The 15,062-nt window shown below is 40.0% G+C and overlaps 3 protein-coding genes across 10 annotated transcripts in view; 2 read left to right on the top strand and 1 right to left on the bottom strand.

Annotated features, from left to right (window-relative positions):
- The first annotated feature begins 3,650 nt into the window (after window positions 1-3,650).
- dnlz (DNL-type zinc finger) lies at window positions 3,651-5,505 on the top strand. Of its 2 annotated transcripts, none has more exons than XM_003451508.5 (3): window positions 3,651-4,052; window positions 4,149-4,288; window positions 5,274-5,505. In XM_003451508.5, exons 1-3 carry the CDS (start codon window positions 3,744-3,746, stop codon window positions 5,425-5,427), a joined length of 603 nt encoding a protein of 200 aa, XP_003451556.1. In that variant the 5' UTR covers window positions 3,651-3,743; the 3' UTR covers window positions 5,428-5,505. The 2 variants fall into 2 exon arrangements, with proteins under 2 accessions (XP_003451556.1, XP_013130674.1); XM_013275220.3 differs by having other exon boundaries at window positions 4,131-4,288.
- Window positions 5,506-5,785: 280 nt separating this feature from the next.
- On the top strand, window positions 5,786-10,016 carry uck1 (uridine-cytidine kinase 1). Its single transcript, XM_003451454.5, has 7 exons — window positions 5,786-6,027; window positions 6,438-6,597; window positions 7,194-7,290; window positions 7,383-7,525; window positions 8,866-8,960; window positions 9,067-9,115; window positions 9,215-10,016. Exons 1-7 carry the CDS (start codon window positions 5,938-5,940, stop codon window positions 9,406-9,408), a joined length of 828 nt encoding a protein of 275 aa, XP_003451502.1. The 5' UTR covers window positions 5,786-5,937; the 3' UTR covers window positions 9,409-10,016.
- Window positions 9,778-15,062, bottom strand: part of rapgef1b (Rap guanine nucleotide exchange factor (GEF) 1b) — a 47,814-nt gene continuing 42,529 nt past the window's right edge. For all 7 annotated transcript variants that reach the window (XM_005456189.4, XM_025908836.1, XM_025908839.1 and 4 more), the window contains 9 exons: window positions 14,340-14,432; window positions 14,059-14,244; window positions 12,567-12,651; window positions 12,359-12,453; window positions 12,124-12,202; window positions 11,936-12,037; window positions 11,741-11,838; window positions 11,533-11,661; window positions 9,778-11,324 (listed from right to left, as the gene is read on the bottom strand). In XM_005456189.4, the coding sequence (XP_005456246.1) occupies window positions 11,174-11,324; window positions 11,533-11,661; window positions 11,741-11,838; window positions 11,936-12,037; window positions 12,124-12,202; window positions 12,359-12,453; window positions 12,567-12,651; window positions 14,059-14,244; window positions 14,340-14,432 (1,018 nt within the window). In that variant the 3' untranslated portion in view covers window positions 9,778-11,173. The remainder of the gene's footprint in view (window positions 11,325-11,532; window positions 11,662-11,740; window positions 11,839-11,935; window positions 12,038-12,123; window positions 12,203-12,358; window positions 12,454-12,566; window positions 12,652-14,058; window positions 14,245-14,339; window positions 14,433-15,062) is intronic.

Here is a 15,062-nt window from a genome sequence, read left to right as displayed (position 1 = left end):
CTGCATTTCTGTAAGTGTAAAGAAGTTTAATTACACACTTAACATATCTTAAGATAAGAATAAAAAGTGCAATTCATTTCAGTTTTTCTACATGATAAAGAAGGGCTCCTTTGGTACATGAAAAAACGCTGTCAGTCCATTTCTTTGGGCTTGTAAATTGTAAGAAATAAATGTGTAAAATTACACACTGCTCATTGGTCAGAATATCCTGTAATTATAAAACAGAAAGGTTTTGCTAATTGACAAACAAAATACAACTGTACAAGTTGTACTATGTACTGAATACACACATTTCAAGGGGAAAATGAAAATGTGTTTAAAAAGAAATTTAAACAATGAAATTGTTCAAATCAATACTTTACGCGATTCGCCCCCCCCCCCCCCCCTTTTTTTTTTTTTTTTTTTTTTTTTTTTACATTTACAGTAACTTTAAGGGTTTAAAAATTAAAAATAATAACAAAAAAAAAAAAAATCACACTCATCTTGACTCACCAGCAATTTCTTCTTTTGGCTCTTCCACAAATCTTTGCACTGATTGCACGGTGGAACTGTGCATACATTTTTAATAACTATCCCACATACAGCATCTAATTTCATTGATACACTTGCATATAAATTTGTGGTAGTTTCGGTAGTTCATTGCAAAAATATTAGATGAACTTGTCACATTTCTTCCATTTTTAAGCTGACTGGATTGCTTGTGTCTGTTCATCCACATCCTAGATTGATTTTGGGGCACCTCAAGTCTAAATATTATCGGAAATGTGCTCAACCTCATTCCAAGCATTATATATTCACTTCAGAACAGATGCAAAAAGCCTACAAATCAAACTTTTAGACGGAACTGTTCCCACTGAATAATACATGTTTGCCTAAAGTGGGGGCTTATGAATAAGGTATGAATCTTCCCTGTAATGATCATTTGTGCAGAATATCATATAGTACAGTCCATAACATGGTAATAAACAAACAGCATTTAGAGAAAATATATTTTAAGGTGTATATACTTGCTGTGAAAAGGTATTTGCCCCCTTTCTGATTCGTTAGGGGTTTTTTTGCATATTTGTCAGGTTTACATTTCAGATCATCAAACAAATTTTAATATCAGACAAAGATAACTTGAGACAATACAAAATCCAATTTTTGAATGGCTTTGTACCCCTTTCCAGGCTGAGAATGACTTTCTCAGCTGTCCTTGAGTTTCTTTAGGTCGTGACATAACGTGTTGGGTTTTGAGATTATTTAGCCTACTTCACTTTGTCAGACAATTACTATTTAAGTGATTTTTTGATTCAACAGGTCTGGCAGTAATCAGGCCTGGGCGAAGTTAGTGAAACTGAACTTAGCTTGTGACAAATGTGACAAGTATACAATAAGAAATTTTCACAGCACTAAAACCTTCTAGTTTAGAAATGTGTTTATTTAGTTCATCTGTATCACAAGTCATGCACATGAGCCCTGTGCTTGCTCTGTCACAGTAACAAAGGAATATAATACCCAGAAACTGCACATGGACCCATCACAGAGATAGTGTGCCACAGAGTTCCACTTTTAAGACATCCATACCTTTCCCTTAACCAACACAGCTCAGTGGATTTGTCATTTGCGCTTATTGACATTCAATTAACCTCCACAGGCCTGCAGCAGCCTTGGCCACAACCTACTGGAACAGTGTAAAAAGTTTTGTTATGCATTTATAATGTGTCCTTACCGCTTCAACTTCCGCTAAAGCCTTGGGAAACAATAAGGTGATGAAAAGTGTCTGTGAACTACTCAGTGAATGCTAATAATTTGATATATGATTCTGGATTTGAGAAACAATGGCCATCCCAGAGGTGCAAAATCTGAATCTGAGACATTCAAGACTGTATTGACCCTCAGGTGAGTGTCTCCACAGAAATGCCTGACCTCTCCAGACAATTAATACAATTCAAACGTTATTTTTTCTTTCATAAATGAACAACAACCTTTGCTGTGGAGGGCTGTGTGGTAGGTTTTTGGCAGGTTTAGCTCCTAAGCTAGAGAAGCTGAACTTTGTGAGATTTGGCTTCAGTGTATGCGAACAGAATTTGAACCTGCTAGGTGGTCCAGCTTGGGGTAGTTTGAATAAATATATAGACATCTTAGATGTTTATTATATAGTAATGCATCATGCTCATGAAATCAGTCAGAAACCACAATCAATATGTGGACATAGACCGTATCACAAATTTATTGTGTTTTAGAAGTGTTACTTATATTTACAGCTCATTTACAGCTGTTCAGTGTTTAATATTTCTAATGCATATGCATCTTAATATTTTGTTATTTTAAACAAAAGTCTTGTTTACAGTAAATACTTATTTATGTCTCCTCCTTGCAGGTTGAGGTGTGGATGTCCATATGTCCCAGTCTCACAATATGACCACAATATCTGTAGGACACCAACTGCTGGATCGAGTGATTATAATTCAGTGGTCAAAGGTCAAGGTCATTGTAAGCAAAAACTGCAACATGCTACATGAGCGTGGAAATGCACGTGTTTAAATGTTAAAGGTATTTGACTGGATGTGATGCAGTTACTTAAATCCGTGCTTTCTCAGGTTATCTTGGTTAAAGGAAAGAAAAGCTATTAAAGGCATGTATCAACACATTGATATGATGAAAGAATGAAAGATAGGAAAACTAAAATGTTCAGTTTATGTTTACATACTTGTTTACTATTGGACTGTTTGTCTGTGCTACTGTATTGGATATTTAAATCTTCATTTTATCAGAGAACACAATGTTGGATAGCTGTGGAGTTATTTTTCTGTCAAAAGTTAGAAATGAAATTATTTGTTCAAATTGCTTTCTCACGGGTGACTTTTGATAGAGAAATAATTCCATAGATCACTCGTATCTTTAGTTAAACATTTTGGTTCAAACTCAATTAACTGAATTCTTGGGATGTGGTGAAGTTTTTGCTTAAAGAACTTCAAGTAAATGGTAGAGAAGATAGACTATAAAAATATGGAGTTATCCGTAATGGGGTTTATGAAAAGACAATAAAATAGACACGGAAAAATGGATAATCTACTGGCAGAAAATTGCCAGGACAATTTCCTTTTTTCTATGGAAATTTTTTGTGTCCTATGTATTTTGGCTAAAACTAAAAGCTTAGATTGTTTTTTCTTTAAAATAATGAATATGTCCTTGCTTTGCTTTGTTTCTTCTCACCCCCAACTGGCACATGGCTGCCTCTCCCTGAGCCTGGTTCTGCGTTTCTTCCTCTTAAAGAGAAGTTTTTCCTTCTCACGGTTGCCAGATGCTTGCTCATAGGAAGCTGCCTGATTATTAGGGGGTTCTCTCCAGTAATGTAGGGTCCTTGACATAAAAAGGGCCTCGTTGTTGTGATTTGTTGATATATAATAAAACTGAGTTGACCTGAACTGAATTGGCATAATAGTTACACAAAAACACCTGTATATGACCAGATTGTGAACATTGGTGTCAGCTTAGATGTTTATTGTAAATAAAAACAAAGAAACAAACTAAACACATCTCAAACAGAACTGAGATGTCTCAAAATGAAATTCACGTTACGGCTTTCATTTAGGAATATGTTTGCCTTTGTAGGAAAAATAAATCATTTAACGCATTTTATTTTGAAAATATAGGTGTGCGTGATGTCATCAGAATGCGACAACATCCACGTTGATGAAATCATTAGCAATTTCATCTGCGACTGAAAAGGGACTTAGCGTTTGAATACAGCCGTGAAAATGTTTTTAGAGAAGTGTCTGACACTCAGTTATTCTTCGAGCACTGCGCGAGCGGTCAGCCGCTCTCTTTGGTCTCACTGTAACCGTGCAGCTTTGCGCAGACTCTGTGCTGTGGCTCACTGTCCGACCACAGGCGGGACAGGGCTGCGCTCCTCAGAGGACCACAGAGGCTTTTCTCTTCTGTCACCCGCTTACAGGTGCACACCTCGTCTTGGTAGTTACCGAAGACTCTCAATTTCACGGAGTGTCAGCAGTGAGGCATTGGGGCAGATTCAGTCAACACATTATCACCTCGTTTACACGTGCAAGGTAGCGCACGCACACACACACACAGAGTGTTGAGTTAGCTTTTATATTTTCTTTTAAAATCGTGTATATTACACGCAGACTGTGTACTGTTCGCAGGTTTGCTCCACCAGATCCATGCAGAAGATCTCTAAGCTGGCTTACCACAAAGGTGTCGTCATAGTCACGTGTCCAGGATGCAAGAATCACCACATCATAGCCGATAACCTCAAATGGTTCTCCGACTTGGAAGGGAAAAGGTTGGTAGTGCTGTGGACTCCTCACTGATTCATAACAACATCCCGAGAGTGTATTGGGTGTATTGGGTCCTTTAATCTGGCAGTGTTTGCGGGTCATGTGATTAGAGCGTCTGATCTAATAATAAAACAATGATAAGCATCCCAGAATAATTGAAAAGCAGTCTTCTCTGCTGCAAGAAGGGAGGAATGATTTAACTTTGCCTTAAACATGGATGGAATTCTTGATGTTTTTTGGCCAACAGTGTACAGTACAAAGTCTCTGTAGGGTAATTTTAACGTTTTTAATATTAAGTTATTTTCTTGTGTGCAGTAAATATTTTTTTGGGTACAGACAAATATGTATAAGATTCCATACAAAGTGACTGTAAAATAATAATTAAAAACAAATCAGTTGAAAAGAATTAGTTTTCTACCAGGAGTGGCTCTGTTGTGTAGTGGTTAACTAATTTGCCTTACATGTATAAGATGCTGGAGGACAGACAAACAGAAACTCAGAGTGGCTCTGTTGGTGGAGGGAAGGGCATCCAGCACAGAATCTGTGCCAAATCAAACATGTCCGCTGTAGGAACCACTTGAAAAGCATCCATCTACTAGTATCTACTATTCCTTGGAGTGACTGTATATAGAGCCAGTACCTGACAGTCATTTGTCTGCATGCAAAAGCACCATGAATCAGCATTAAGTGCATGACTGTATCACCTTATATTACTTTAGTGGTATGTATAAACACCAATATAATTGTAAAACTGTTAGATTAACCTGGCGAGTTTATCAGTCAGTAATTAGTAATGTCTGATTTTTTATTTTATTTTTTTTTTTACTTTTAATACCGACTCTTACGTGTTGTTTAACATAGCAGGAACATCATAAAATAATGTCTGACATGCATCTGAATCGCAGCAGGTAATTGATATCTCTGTTTCAGCCATCGACTGCTGCTGCAGTATATTTCAGGATAATTTTCAGTGTTGGTCTTTTGCTTCAGAAACATTGAGGAAATCCTCGCTGCCAAAGGAGAGACAGTGAAGAGGGTTGAAGGAAGTGCTGCTCTGGAGATAGTGATGGATCAGTCCAGAGAAGACAAGCCACAGTGTGCTGAAGACACAGAGGAGTCTAGCAGTGACCCAGAAAAACGATAACGCTCTGCTTTTACTGCAATGTTTATACTGTAAAATTGCTATATTTAATTTATTAATAAAATCAAAATTTTAAATTGTTTTTTTTTCATCGTGATGCATTTTGAAAATTTTTGTGTACATGATAAGCTTTCAAAAGAAGGGGCTGGAAGTATAAACCCAACAACTAACTCTAGTTAAAGCAAGAATAGTTTTTATTTATTCATAGAAACATTTTTTTTATTAAATAAAATAAAATTAACTATCCCGACCTGTGATGTGTGTATAGGAAAACAGCGGAATTATTATTATTTATTTTTTTTAAAACATGCTGTTTCTATCTACCTGCACTCATTGTTTTCCTGCTTTAAGTGTTGTAATTCCGCTCCAAATGACCCTGTGTGCGTTCCGTTGCGAACGACAAATCTCGCGACATCTCGCATTACATGTTTCGTACCGTAAACGTGTAAACATATATGACAGGTAGTTCTCAGCTAAGCTAGCTATATTTTGCAGTCTCTAGAATTGACTGCAATGGACACTGCAGGAGCCCAGGACGAGGCGGACAGGCCCCGTCATCGGCCTTTCCTGATCGGGGTCAGCGGAGGAACGGCCAGCGGCAAGGTCCGTCATGATTAGGGCTTGTATGTGATTTAGCATCCCGGCTAGCTTTGTGTACTCTGCCATTGGCGCCAATATTACCGTTTGTCAACTTGACAAAACCAAATGTCGCACCCACTTCCCCGAAAAATACGTATATTGGTCATGATTACATGTCTGCTATGTTAATTTAATACTATATTTGTTACCTGGTGGCGCCCGAGACTTGTCCAGCTAACTAGCCGCTGTAATGAAACTGTCAGTTCTTTCCAGACCTGGAGTCAGCTCATAAACACCGAGGTCACTGATACAACGTTTCACTTCAAACTGTTTCTCGGGACATCACCTATAACAGAATTTAATATTGTGCTTTAATCCAATCAAAGGCATTATCGACAGCAATAGTCTATTTGTATTTATTTATGTATTTACAGTCGACCGTCTGTGCAAAGATCATGGAGCTCCTGGGTCAGAACAAGGTGGACCATCGCCAGAGGAAGGTGGCAATTATAAGCCAGGACTGCTTCTACAGGGTCCTGACTCCAGATCAAAAAGCCAAAGCGCTCAAAGGCCAGTACAACTTTGATCACCCAGGTAGGCTCATGCTACAAGTAGGACTTTTCCTCCTCTGCCAAAAACGATCGCGACAGACCCAGTCAGTGTATTTGTGAGATCAGTCTAGTAGAGGTATGTATAGGAGAATTAAAGACCTACCTGTATTGTAAAATGACATTCATATGTATTTTGCTAAGCTGTTTTAAGGGTGTTGTTAATTATAAAAGACATCCAGATATTGTTGCTGGATGATCTAACATCTCTAGTAAATATAAAAGTTCTGTGGAGAAAAAAAAAGAAAAACAAAATCAGGAGTGAAAAACCACAGAAACAGAAAATTCAAAGTCTGACACAATGAATTGTGATGCTTAGATTTTATTTAGAGTTTGGGGTTGCTATTTCTGAGCAGGTGAGAATATACGGGCTGGAAGCAGTGCTTTAGTTAAGTACACTTGTGTTAACACGTGTGGGTTTAGTGGGTAATGCTGCAGATGGGCTTTGTGAAATTATGCTCCTTACATGCCTCGTGTTATGTACTTCACATATTTATTGATTTAATCATGTTTTTGCTGTTTTAAACAGTGAATAGGATACATAATGCTTGTCCTTCAGTATTTCGGTTTAATGTCTTGCAGAGGCATTTGACAATGAGTTAATGTACCAAACGTTGAAGGACATCGTGGAGGGGAGGGTAGTCGAAGTGCCGACGTATGACTTTGTCACCCATTCCAGGTAGGAAGGAAGCTCTTCGTGGTTTTAAGCCCTGATATTTTTTTTAAGAAAAAGAAAGTCCTCTGTCCTCTCCTCATTTATTGTGTTTATAGGCAGGAAGAGAGGATCACAGTTTACCCGGCGGACGTGGTCCTCTTTGAGGGGATCCTCGTTTTCTACCCACAGAAAGTGCGCGACATGTTTCACATGAAGCTGTTTGTGGACACCGATTCAGATGTCAGACTGTCTCGCAGAGGTATCAGTGACTCCCTTACACGTGTGAAAACCAGTCCAAAATTTTATGTTATTTAAAAAAATAACTTTCATGTTTCCTAAAATTTAAAAACTTTCAAAATAACTTTCATTTACCTTTAAGATGTCAAACTGTGCTGTTTGTTGGAATTATTGTGGTTTGTTAACAATACGATGATCTAATCCATAAAAAGCTTTACTATCAGAGGCCAAAAATGGAAAACTTGCCAGCAGAACTAAGGGGGCTCATTTTGTTTGCTGACTGGCCATGTCATGCCCAAAGGTGTATTTGGCTGAGCATTCAACCCTTACATCGGAATCAATTAGCTGAAAAGCTTGCTGTGGTGCAGTGAACAGTGTTTGAAAGTCATGTCCTAAAGAAATGGGGCGAAAAGATCCAACAAAAGCCTGACACAGGATCTGGCCCTTCAACAGATCTGTCACTGAAGCTTCATCAGAAATGGTCTCAGTGGAAGGGTGGCTGTCAAGAAGCCTTTAAGGAAGGGAAACGGGAAGAAAAGGCTGAGGTATACCAAGAAAAACTACACTGTAAATCAGTGTCAACAGGTCTTAAGGCATGATGAATCCGAATTTGAAATTTTAGGTTTAGATGGCTGTCTATATACAGAGGTCAGGAGAGCGTTTAGTCATCTGCCCATCACAGTGGAGGCTCTGTCATGGTTTAAGGCTGCATTTTGACCAGTGGCTTTGGGGATCTTGTCAAAATTGAAGGAATTATGAACACAGAAAGTTGCGGTGAGAAGTTGATCGAACATACAGAACCATCTGGTAAATCTCTGAATTAAAGCAGCTTGAGTTTTTATCATGACGATGATCTCAAACACTATTAATGCAACAAAAACACAGATGGATTAAAAAACAATCATACAATGGAACATTATAGGTCATGGATTGGCCTCCCCAGTGTCTTGATCTGGACGTTACTGAAGCATTGTGGGATCCTCTTGACAGAGAGCAGAACAAAAGGCAGCCAACATCCAAAGAAGAGCTTTGAATGTTCTTCAAGAAGCCTTCAAGAACTATTGCTGAACTATACTTAAAGAAATTACAAGAGAACTGCCTAACAGTCAGGCTGTGTTATTGTCTGTGTTCATCATAACTAATATTCCAAATCATTAAACTCTATTTTTCCTTATATATGGGTATTTCAATGTAATTTCAATGTTTGCAAGTTTGACAAAATTACTGTACCGATTTCCTATTTTTCTAGCAAAATATAAAGAAACAGAGGATGACTCACAGATTTTGCACCATAGTAATATTAATAGATACTACAGACAGTAACATCATATCCTTTTTCCTTCTTTTTTTCCCCTCCTGTAGTTCTGCGAGACATGAGCAGAGGGAGAGATCTGGAGCAGATTCTCAGTCAGTATACAACATTTGTGAAGCCAGCCTTTGAAGAGTTTTGTTTGCCTGTAAGTGTGGTGGTCAGCCCCGATTACGTGCTTATTTGTTCAGCATCCTATTCTGTTAAGCAGACACACGTTACATTTGTTTCTAAAGACATTTTGTTCTTCCCAGACTAAGAAGTATGCAGATGTCATCATTCCAAGAGGAGTCGACAATATGGGTGAGTGCTTTTTCTTTAAGAAAATAAATACATTTCAGCATTTTCCTGCTCTCTGTAGAGTCAGAAAAACCCAACTCGTTTTTTTCTGATTTCCACCAGTGGCCATTAACCTCATTGTGCAGCACATCCAAGATATTTTAAACGGCGAAATCTGCAAATGGCAGCGTGGATCTGTGAACGGCCAAGCACGTGCTCTTAAACGGGTCCTGTCTGAGCAAGGTGACCTGCAGAACGGATCTGCTAACGTCCCAGGAAAGAGGGTCCTCATGGAGCCCAGCAGTCGGCCTCACTGAAACTGTGTAGATTTGAATCGATAGGCTTTGAGCTTGAATCGCTGCTACAGATTTTATTAATTTTTTTTTTTTTAAAATGTGGAGGGTGTCGGACACGCTCTGCATTATTTTAAAATATTACCCATAATCACATGTTGCAGGGATTTATAGTGCTGCAACGTTTTTCCCATTTAACTGCAGTTATTGGTGCATTACTGGAATCTTGAATATGTTTTTTGTTGTTTTTAAACAAGCAGTCTTCCATGATGCTTTTTTTTTTTCAGTGTTAAGTCCAGTCATGTGACCTGTGTCTGAGACTGGAGGTCTTATAATTGAGGGTAGGAAGTGTTTCTGTACAGTAAATGCTGACCTATAGTCATGCTTTTGCACTTGGAGTGACCCTACTGTTAAACTGAGTCATGCTTCTTTATTGCTTTCAAATTAATATATTGAAATGATAATGCAGATGTCTTGTACATTTCTCTTTTAAATCAAGTCAGAGCCAGATGTGTTGCACCTAGTTTCATATCGAGCACATCCTTAGTTATTTAATAATGGATCTATGCCTTAATTTGTTTACTTCCACTCGTTATTTGTGTATGACAATAAACGGAAACTGTTAAACTTTATTTAAGTGTCAGTCGATTTGAGAAAAGGAGGGGGTGGTGGATCTTGTGACCAACACAGTGTGTATAGAAAGAGCCGTTTGCTTTATTGGAGTTTGAGAGCACAGTGTGATGTGTTGGTTTTATCCCCAAAAAGGAATAAAAAATGATTTTACTACAGCACATTTTTGGAATGACACACACACACACACACACACACGTCACAGAGGACTTCAGTCACACACAGGCGCCTCTTTCACACACTAACATGACCGGGACGTGACTGTGATTGCCTGATGGTTTCTCTACACTTGAACACGGCACTCGATGATTCAGAATGACGTACATAGATCACAGCATCTTTAGTTGTTTCTCTTTTTGTGTTTTTGCTTTGCTTATCTTTTTTTTTTTTCAAGTGCACGTGTATGGCACTTGGGAGAAGCGGAGCTCTTCTCATAAGCATAAACATCCTTTTTAAGAACAAAAGGAGCACTGTATATAATACATTTCATAACCATACATGATTCTTACACAAAAATGTTGCAAAACATAGGATTCCAGTCTATCATGGCCATCCTCTCCTCCAAGTCCAAATCTCCCACCTCCCAGCTTTGTGCCCACAGCGGGCCCTCGGGGGTCCACATCCCGCCTGTAGACGTCACAGTTTGTGTCAGGCTGCTGTTTGAGGGGAACTCGAGTAGGGAGAGGGCTGAAGAAAACCAATACATGGCACATACATGAGGAAGAGGAAGGAGCGGCTTGAGAGTAATGGACCATTCAGCTCACACACACACACACACACACACACACACACACTCGCGCAGCAGCTCCACTCTAAAACAGAAAGCCCAGGGAGCAGACTTTGGTCATTTCCGTAGTGTCTCCCTGTGATTCTTCACCTCCTTGGCACTGGTCTACCTGTTGTCTCGCCGCAGCCACAAAATGTCTCCAATAATCCCAATTATAATCTCCCCGAGCTGTAGAGCTCTTTGTAAACCTCGACGACGCTTCAGTTGTCTGTAGTTTGTTCTCAACCCCCTCCCCCCACCCACAATGAGTCTCCCATCAGCCTCGGCGGGTAGCTTCCGTTCGTCTCTCTTTCAGTCTGTAGTAAAGTGGAGTTAGTGTCATGAAGCACAGTTGGAGGTCAGTGTTGGAGGCCCTCCTCCCCTCCGCAGGCCCTAGGTCTTCTCCTCGCGGTCCGTCTTGCGTCTCGAGATATTTCTGGGCTTTATCTTCAGCGACAGCTCCCAGAGGGCCTCCTCGGCCAGGTGATCGCTGAAGTCGTTGAAGAACGAGACGATGTCTTCGTTGCGCTTCAGCTCATAATGCCTGAGATGAGGAGAGGTAATTCATTACTGAGAAAACAAAGCAGTCTGTGTGAAGATGACAGCCATGTTTTATGAGATTAAAATTTAATGGAGAACAAAGCAGGAACGCATTAGCGTTCCTTCCAGTGGCAAACGATGATGACATTTATTGCTGCGATTGATGTGTTCAGTGGCTTCTTATTAAATCCTACTTATTCCGATGGACTTACACTTGTTGGAAGCGCCGCATACTGTCCAGAATGTTGAACTGCTGCCAGCGTTTGGAGAAATTGACCTTCCCGTCGATCAGGTCAGGGTTCCCCAGGTGGACGAAGGTCAGGTCCTGGAGGATGAGACCCCTGTGGAGAAGAGTGGAAGGAATAAATGAACCAGTCGTCGCTAGACGCCCATCTCGATGAGTCATGCACATTTACTCACAAGTACGGGATGCACGGGGGCTCCACTTCAGCCAGCGCAGCTCTGTATGCCCTGAAGGAGGAGGAGCTGTCGATCAGCGTGCAATACTCCTCCAATCCCTGAAGGAGAAGATTTGGGGATGTTTATTAAATTAAATAACAGTCGTGATACCCGAGGAGATTTTTAATTATCTTCCTAAATTCGCAATCGTCTCACCTCTGAGGTCTGCTTCTGCCACTCCAACCTCCTGATGGGGGCCGAGTCCAAAGCAGACAGTATTGCCAAGTAGGAGTTGAAGTTATTCAACTTTCTTAAGTGCTGTAATAAAAATAAATATGACTGTTAAATGCTGTTAAACAGGGAAACTCCAGATGATTTGTAAGGTTTGTAAGACTTAAACCAACCTTCATTATCTTAATGAACTTGAGAAGCAGCTTCTCTCTGTCTTGAGCTTTCTCTTGCTGAATTATCAAAGAGCGAACCCTGCAAGGAGAAAGAGAGAGACACGGTGGGGTGTCGGCGTTTATTGAGGCGAGATGGCATGAGAGGAAAGCCACAGAATTTAATAATAGGGGAGGAGATGTTGAGTTAAGCGTTACAGTGTCTGATGAGGTTTGTGTTTAGTTTTTTTTGTCTTACCAATAGCTCATGTTGTTAAAGTGCTCTGTGAACTGAGTCAGGTTCGGACTCTTCTCCTCATTCTGCTCCTTGGCCCAAAGTAGAACTTCGGGAATCTGAAGGAAAACACAGAGGAGAGCAGAGCACAAGGTTGGGATTGATTATGTGTCAAACCACAAATAAACAGCAGATCGGTGAAAGATTTAACGCAGCAATGAAGGCACCGTACCTCAATTTTGTAAAAAAGTTCAGCATCGAGAAGTGTGAGCTGATCGGCGATCTCGTGACTGCGAAAATCGTGAAGAGTTCCAGGCCTGATGAAAAACACACAAATCATTAGATGGAGTCTAACACTGAAGCTACACAACCTCCTACTTTCCCATCTGTCCCGAAGAGCAAATAAGCCTTACAAACACAACAACAGTCATCTCGAGGTGCTTTATGTTGTAAGGTAAAGACCCAACAATCAGAATACCACTGGTTGACAGGTGACAGGGTGGCAAATATACAACACACACAAAGCAGAACCGCCAAAACTGTAGTTCTAGTATAAAAGATGGATGTAGTGGGTGCTGCTATACGTCATGTGGATGAGTGGTAGACCATCCACATAATGGCAGCCTTCCCTGAACCTGAGCGTGGTTCTGCTGGAGGTTTCTTCCTGTTTAAAGGGAGGTTTTCCTTCCTACTGTCACCAAGTACTTGCTCATAGGGGTCACCTGATTGTTGTGACTTTCTCTGTATTATTGTAGGGTCTGTACCTTACAATATAAAGCGCCTTGAGGTGCTGTATGAATAAAATAAAATTGAACTGAACTGAAGACTGTTGCAGGGTTCCTGCGTCAGTGTTACTGCAGAGTCCAGAAATAATGTGTGACCTCACTGTGGCTATGTCCATCATTTATATACAGGCTATGGTTCAATTCTTCCAAAACACTTATTTAAATGGAAACTATGGTGCACTGAACACCCTGTTGTGGCACACAGCTGAGCCACTAACTCGGCCTTTTTAATATAGTGGATTGATACATTGTGCACACATAGCTGCTGATTGGGTAATCCTTTTGACACAGCTACCAAATGAGAGAAAACAAACCATTGCACAATCTTTCACACCACTTGAGGGACATGTTGTTTAATCCAGAAACCACAGAAAAACTGTGCACCGCTTTCTGATTTTTACTTGTGTCATTGATCGTCCCCGCCTGGCTTCACTCCTGTTAGCGCCGTCACTGTCCACCTATCCTGTGCCAAACTGTCAGTGCTTCAACCTTCCACTGCTCATTAGAATTCATTTACCTGGACTGCCTGATCATCTTCACTTTCATCAAAATTACTAAGCTATTTCTTATATTGCCTTAAACTGGTCAACTGATTATTAATTAGTACAGAGAAATTATTTTAATACAGCACCCTGTGTCGATAAAATAGCTGCTTAATGAAGTTAAAATGAAATCTGATATTAAGACATGTCTCAGTACACAACACTTTACTCCCCAAATGTTTAACTGCAGCCATGATATCATCTGGGAATCATTAAATTGGTTTAAGATTCTATGACTGCAGTCTTATGGTTTCTGATTGCAAGTCTGCCAGGCACTGAATCCAACCCTGCTTGTTATCCTTAAAGGTACAGAGCTATAAGAGAAGCACTGCATTTTTCCATCATCCCCATCCCCGTGAAAGCCTCAGAGAGACTTGACTTGAAACTCCCACAGTACCTTGCAGAGACCCCTCGTGCGGCGAGGGGCTTGAGTGAGTTAGTGTAACGCAGCAGCTTCTTTTGCTCCACCTTATCCAGGATATTCTTGCGGAGCACACGGGCGAGACTGAGTTCGCCATTACACACTAGTGTGAACACCAGGTCCATGAGCTGTTTCAAAATGTCCTCGGTCAGCTCTACCAGGCTGGAAGACACAGAAGGGACAAAAGAAATTTGTCAGCTCAATAAAGCAGTCAAAAGGTAACAAAAGGAGGACAACGGGGAACAATAACTACTCACCACAGCTCATCTACCACACGAACCAGCACGAAGAACGTGTTCTTGCTGACACGTTTCTTGAAGGTGTCTGGACTATGGCAGAACGTGGTATATGTGCTTTGTGGTTAAGGACAGTAAGTGTTTAATGTGGAATTAAAAAAAAGAAAAAGCTTTTACACATGATACTTCATTCCAAGAAGTAGCAGATGAATGAATCATTAATTCATCATGGACTTGTCCCAGTAGGGTTCTTGCCCAAAATAAGTGAACTATGAATATATGACATATTACATGTTTCCCTTTTAAAAAGTAATGCATTTCTTCACTCATTTACTTCATGTAAAAGGTAATCAGTTACACTGCTTGTTATATCACTTCTGCATTACTCTGCAACATGACGTTGCAGAGTAATCACACACGCCCACATATCTATCCCTATCCCAACAAGGAGTACATACACAACATCTTTCTTTAATATTTAAGTATAAGGACAAAGTCAGCAGTGAAGAGCACTTCACAAAAAACTGTCATGGCAACAGCAGTGTACTGTAGGGATACTTACAGGTAGATGATGCTCCCACTATTTTGTGTAAGGATTCCTAAATAGATCTGAAGTCATGTTTGCAGAAGTTTTGCATTTGTTTCCAGCTTTGGTGTGGTTTTCCCTTTACAGTCACATTCTTTTCCATTTATGTAGTAAATAAATTCAAAATAATTTGCTCATTAAACGGCATCAAAGGTATG

Source organism: Oreochromis niloticus, linkage group LG7 (genome assembly GCF_001858045.2).
Source record: "Oreochromis niloticus isolate F11D_XX linkage group LG7, O_niloticus_UMD_NMBU, whole genome shotgun sequence".
Classification (NCBI taxonomy): domain Eukaryota; kingdom Metazoa; phylum Chordata; class Actinopteri; order Cichliformes; family Cichlidae; genus Oreochromis; species Oreochromis niloticus.
The sequence above is the reverse complement of the archived record's forward strand: the minus strand, read 5'-3'. Positions and strand labels throughout refer to the sequence as shown.

Excerpts from the sequence above, each read along its gene's own strand:
- dnlz (XM_013275220.3), top strand. The coding sequence starts at position 3,744 with ATGTTTTTAGAGAAGTGTCTGACACTCAGTTATTCTTCGAGCACTGCG. Across the intron at positions 4,053-4,130 it reads ACCTCGTTTACACGTGCAAG|ACTGTGTACTGTTCGCAGGT; the intron begins GTAGCGCACGCA and ends TATTACACGCAG. Across the intron at positions 4,289-5,273 it reads TCCGACTTGGAAGGGAAAAG|AAACATTGAGGAAATCCTCG; the intron begins GTTGGTAGTGCT and ends CTTTTGCTTCAG.
- uck1 (XM_003451454.5), top strand. The coding sequence starts at position 5,938 with ATGGACACTGCAGGAGCCCAGGACGAGGCGGACAGGCCCCGTCATCGG. Across the intron at positions 8,961-9,066 it reads TTGAAGAGTTTTGTTTGCCT|ACTAAGAAGTATGCAGATGT; the intron begins GTAAGTGTGGTG and ends TGTTCTTCCCAG. Across the intron at positions 9,116-9,214 it reads AAGAGGAGTCGACAATATGG|TGGCCATTAACCTCATTGTG; the intron begins GTGAGTGCTTTT and ends GATTTCCACCAG.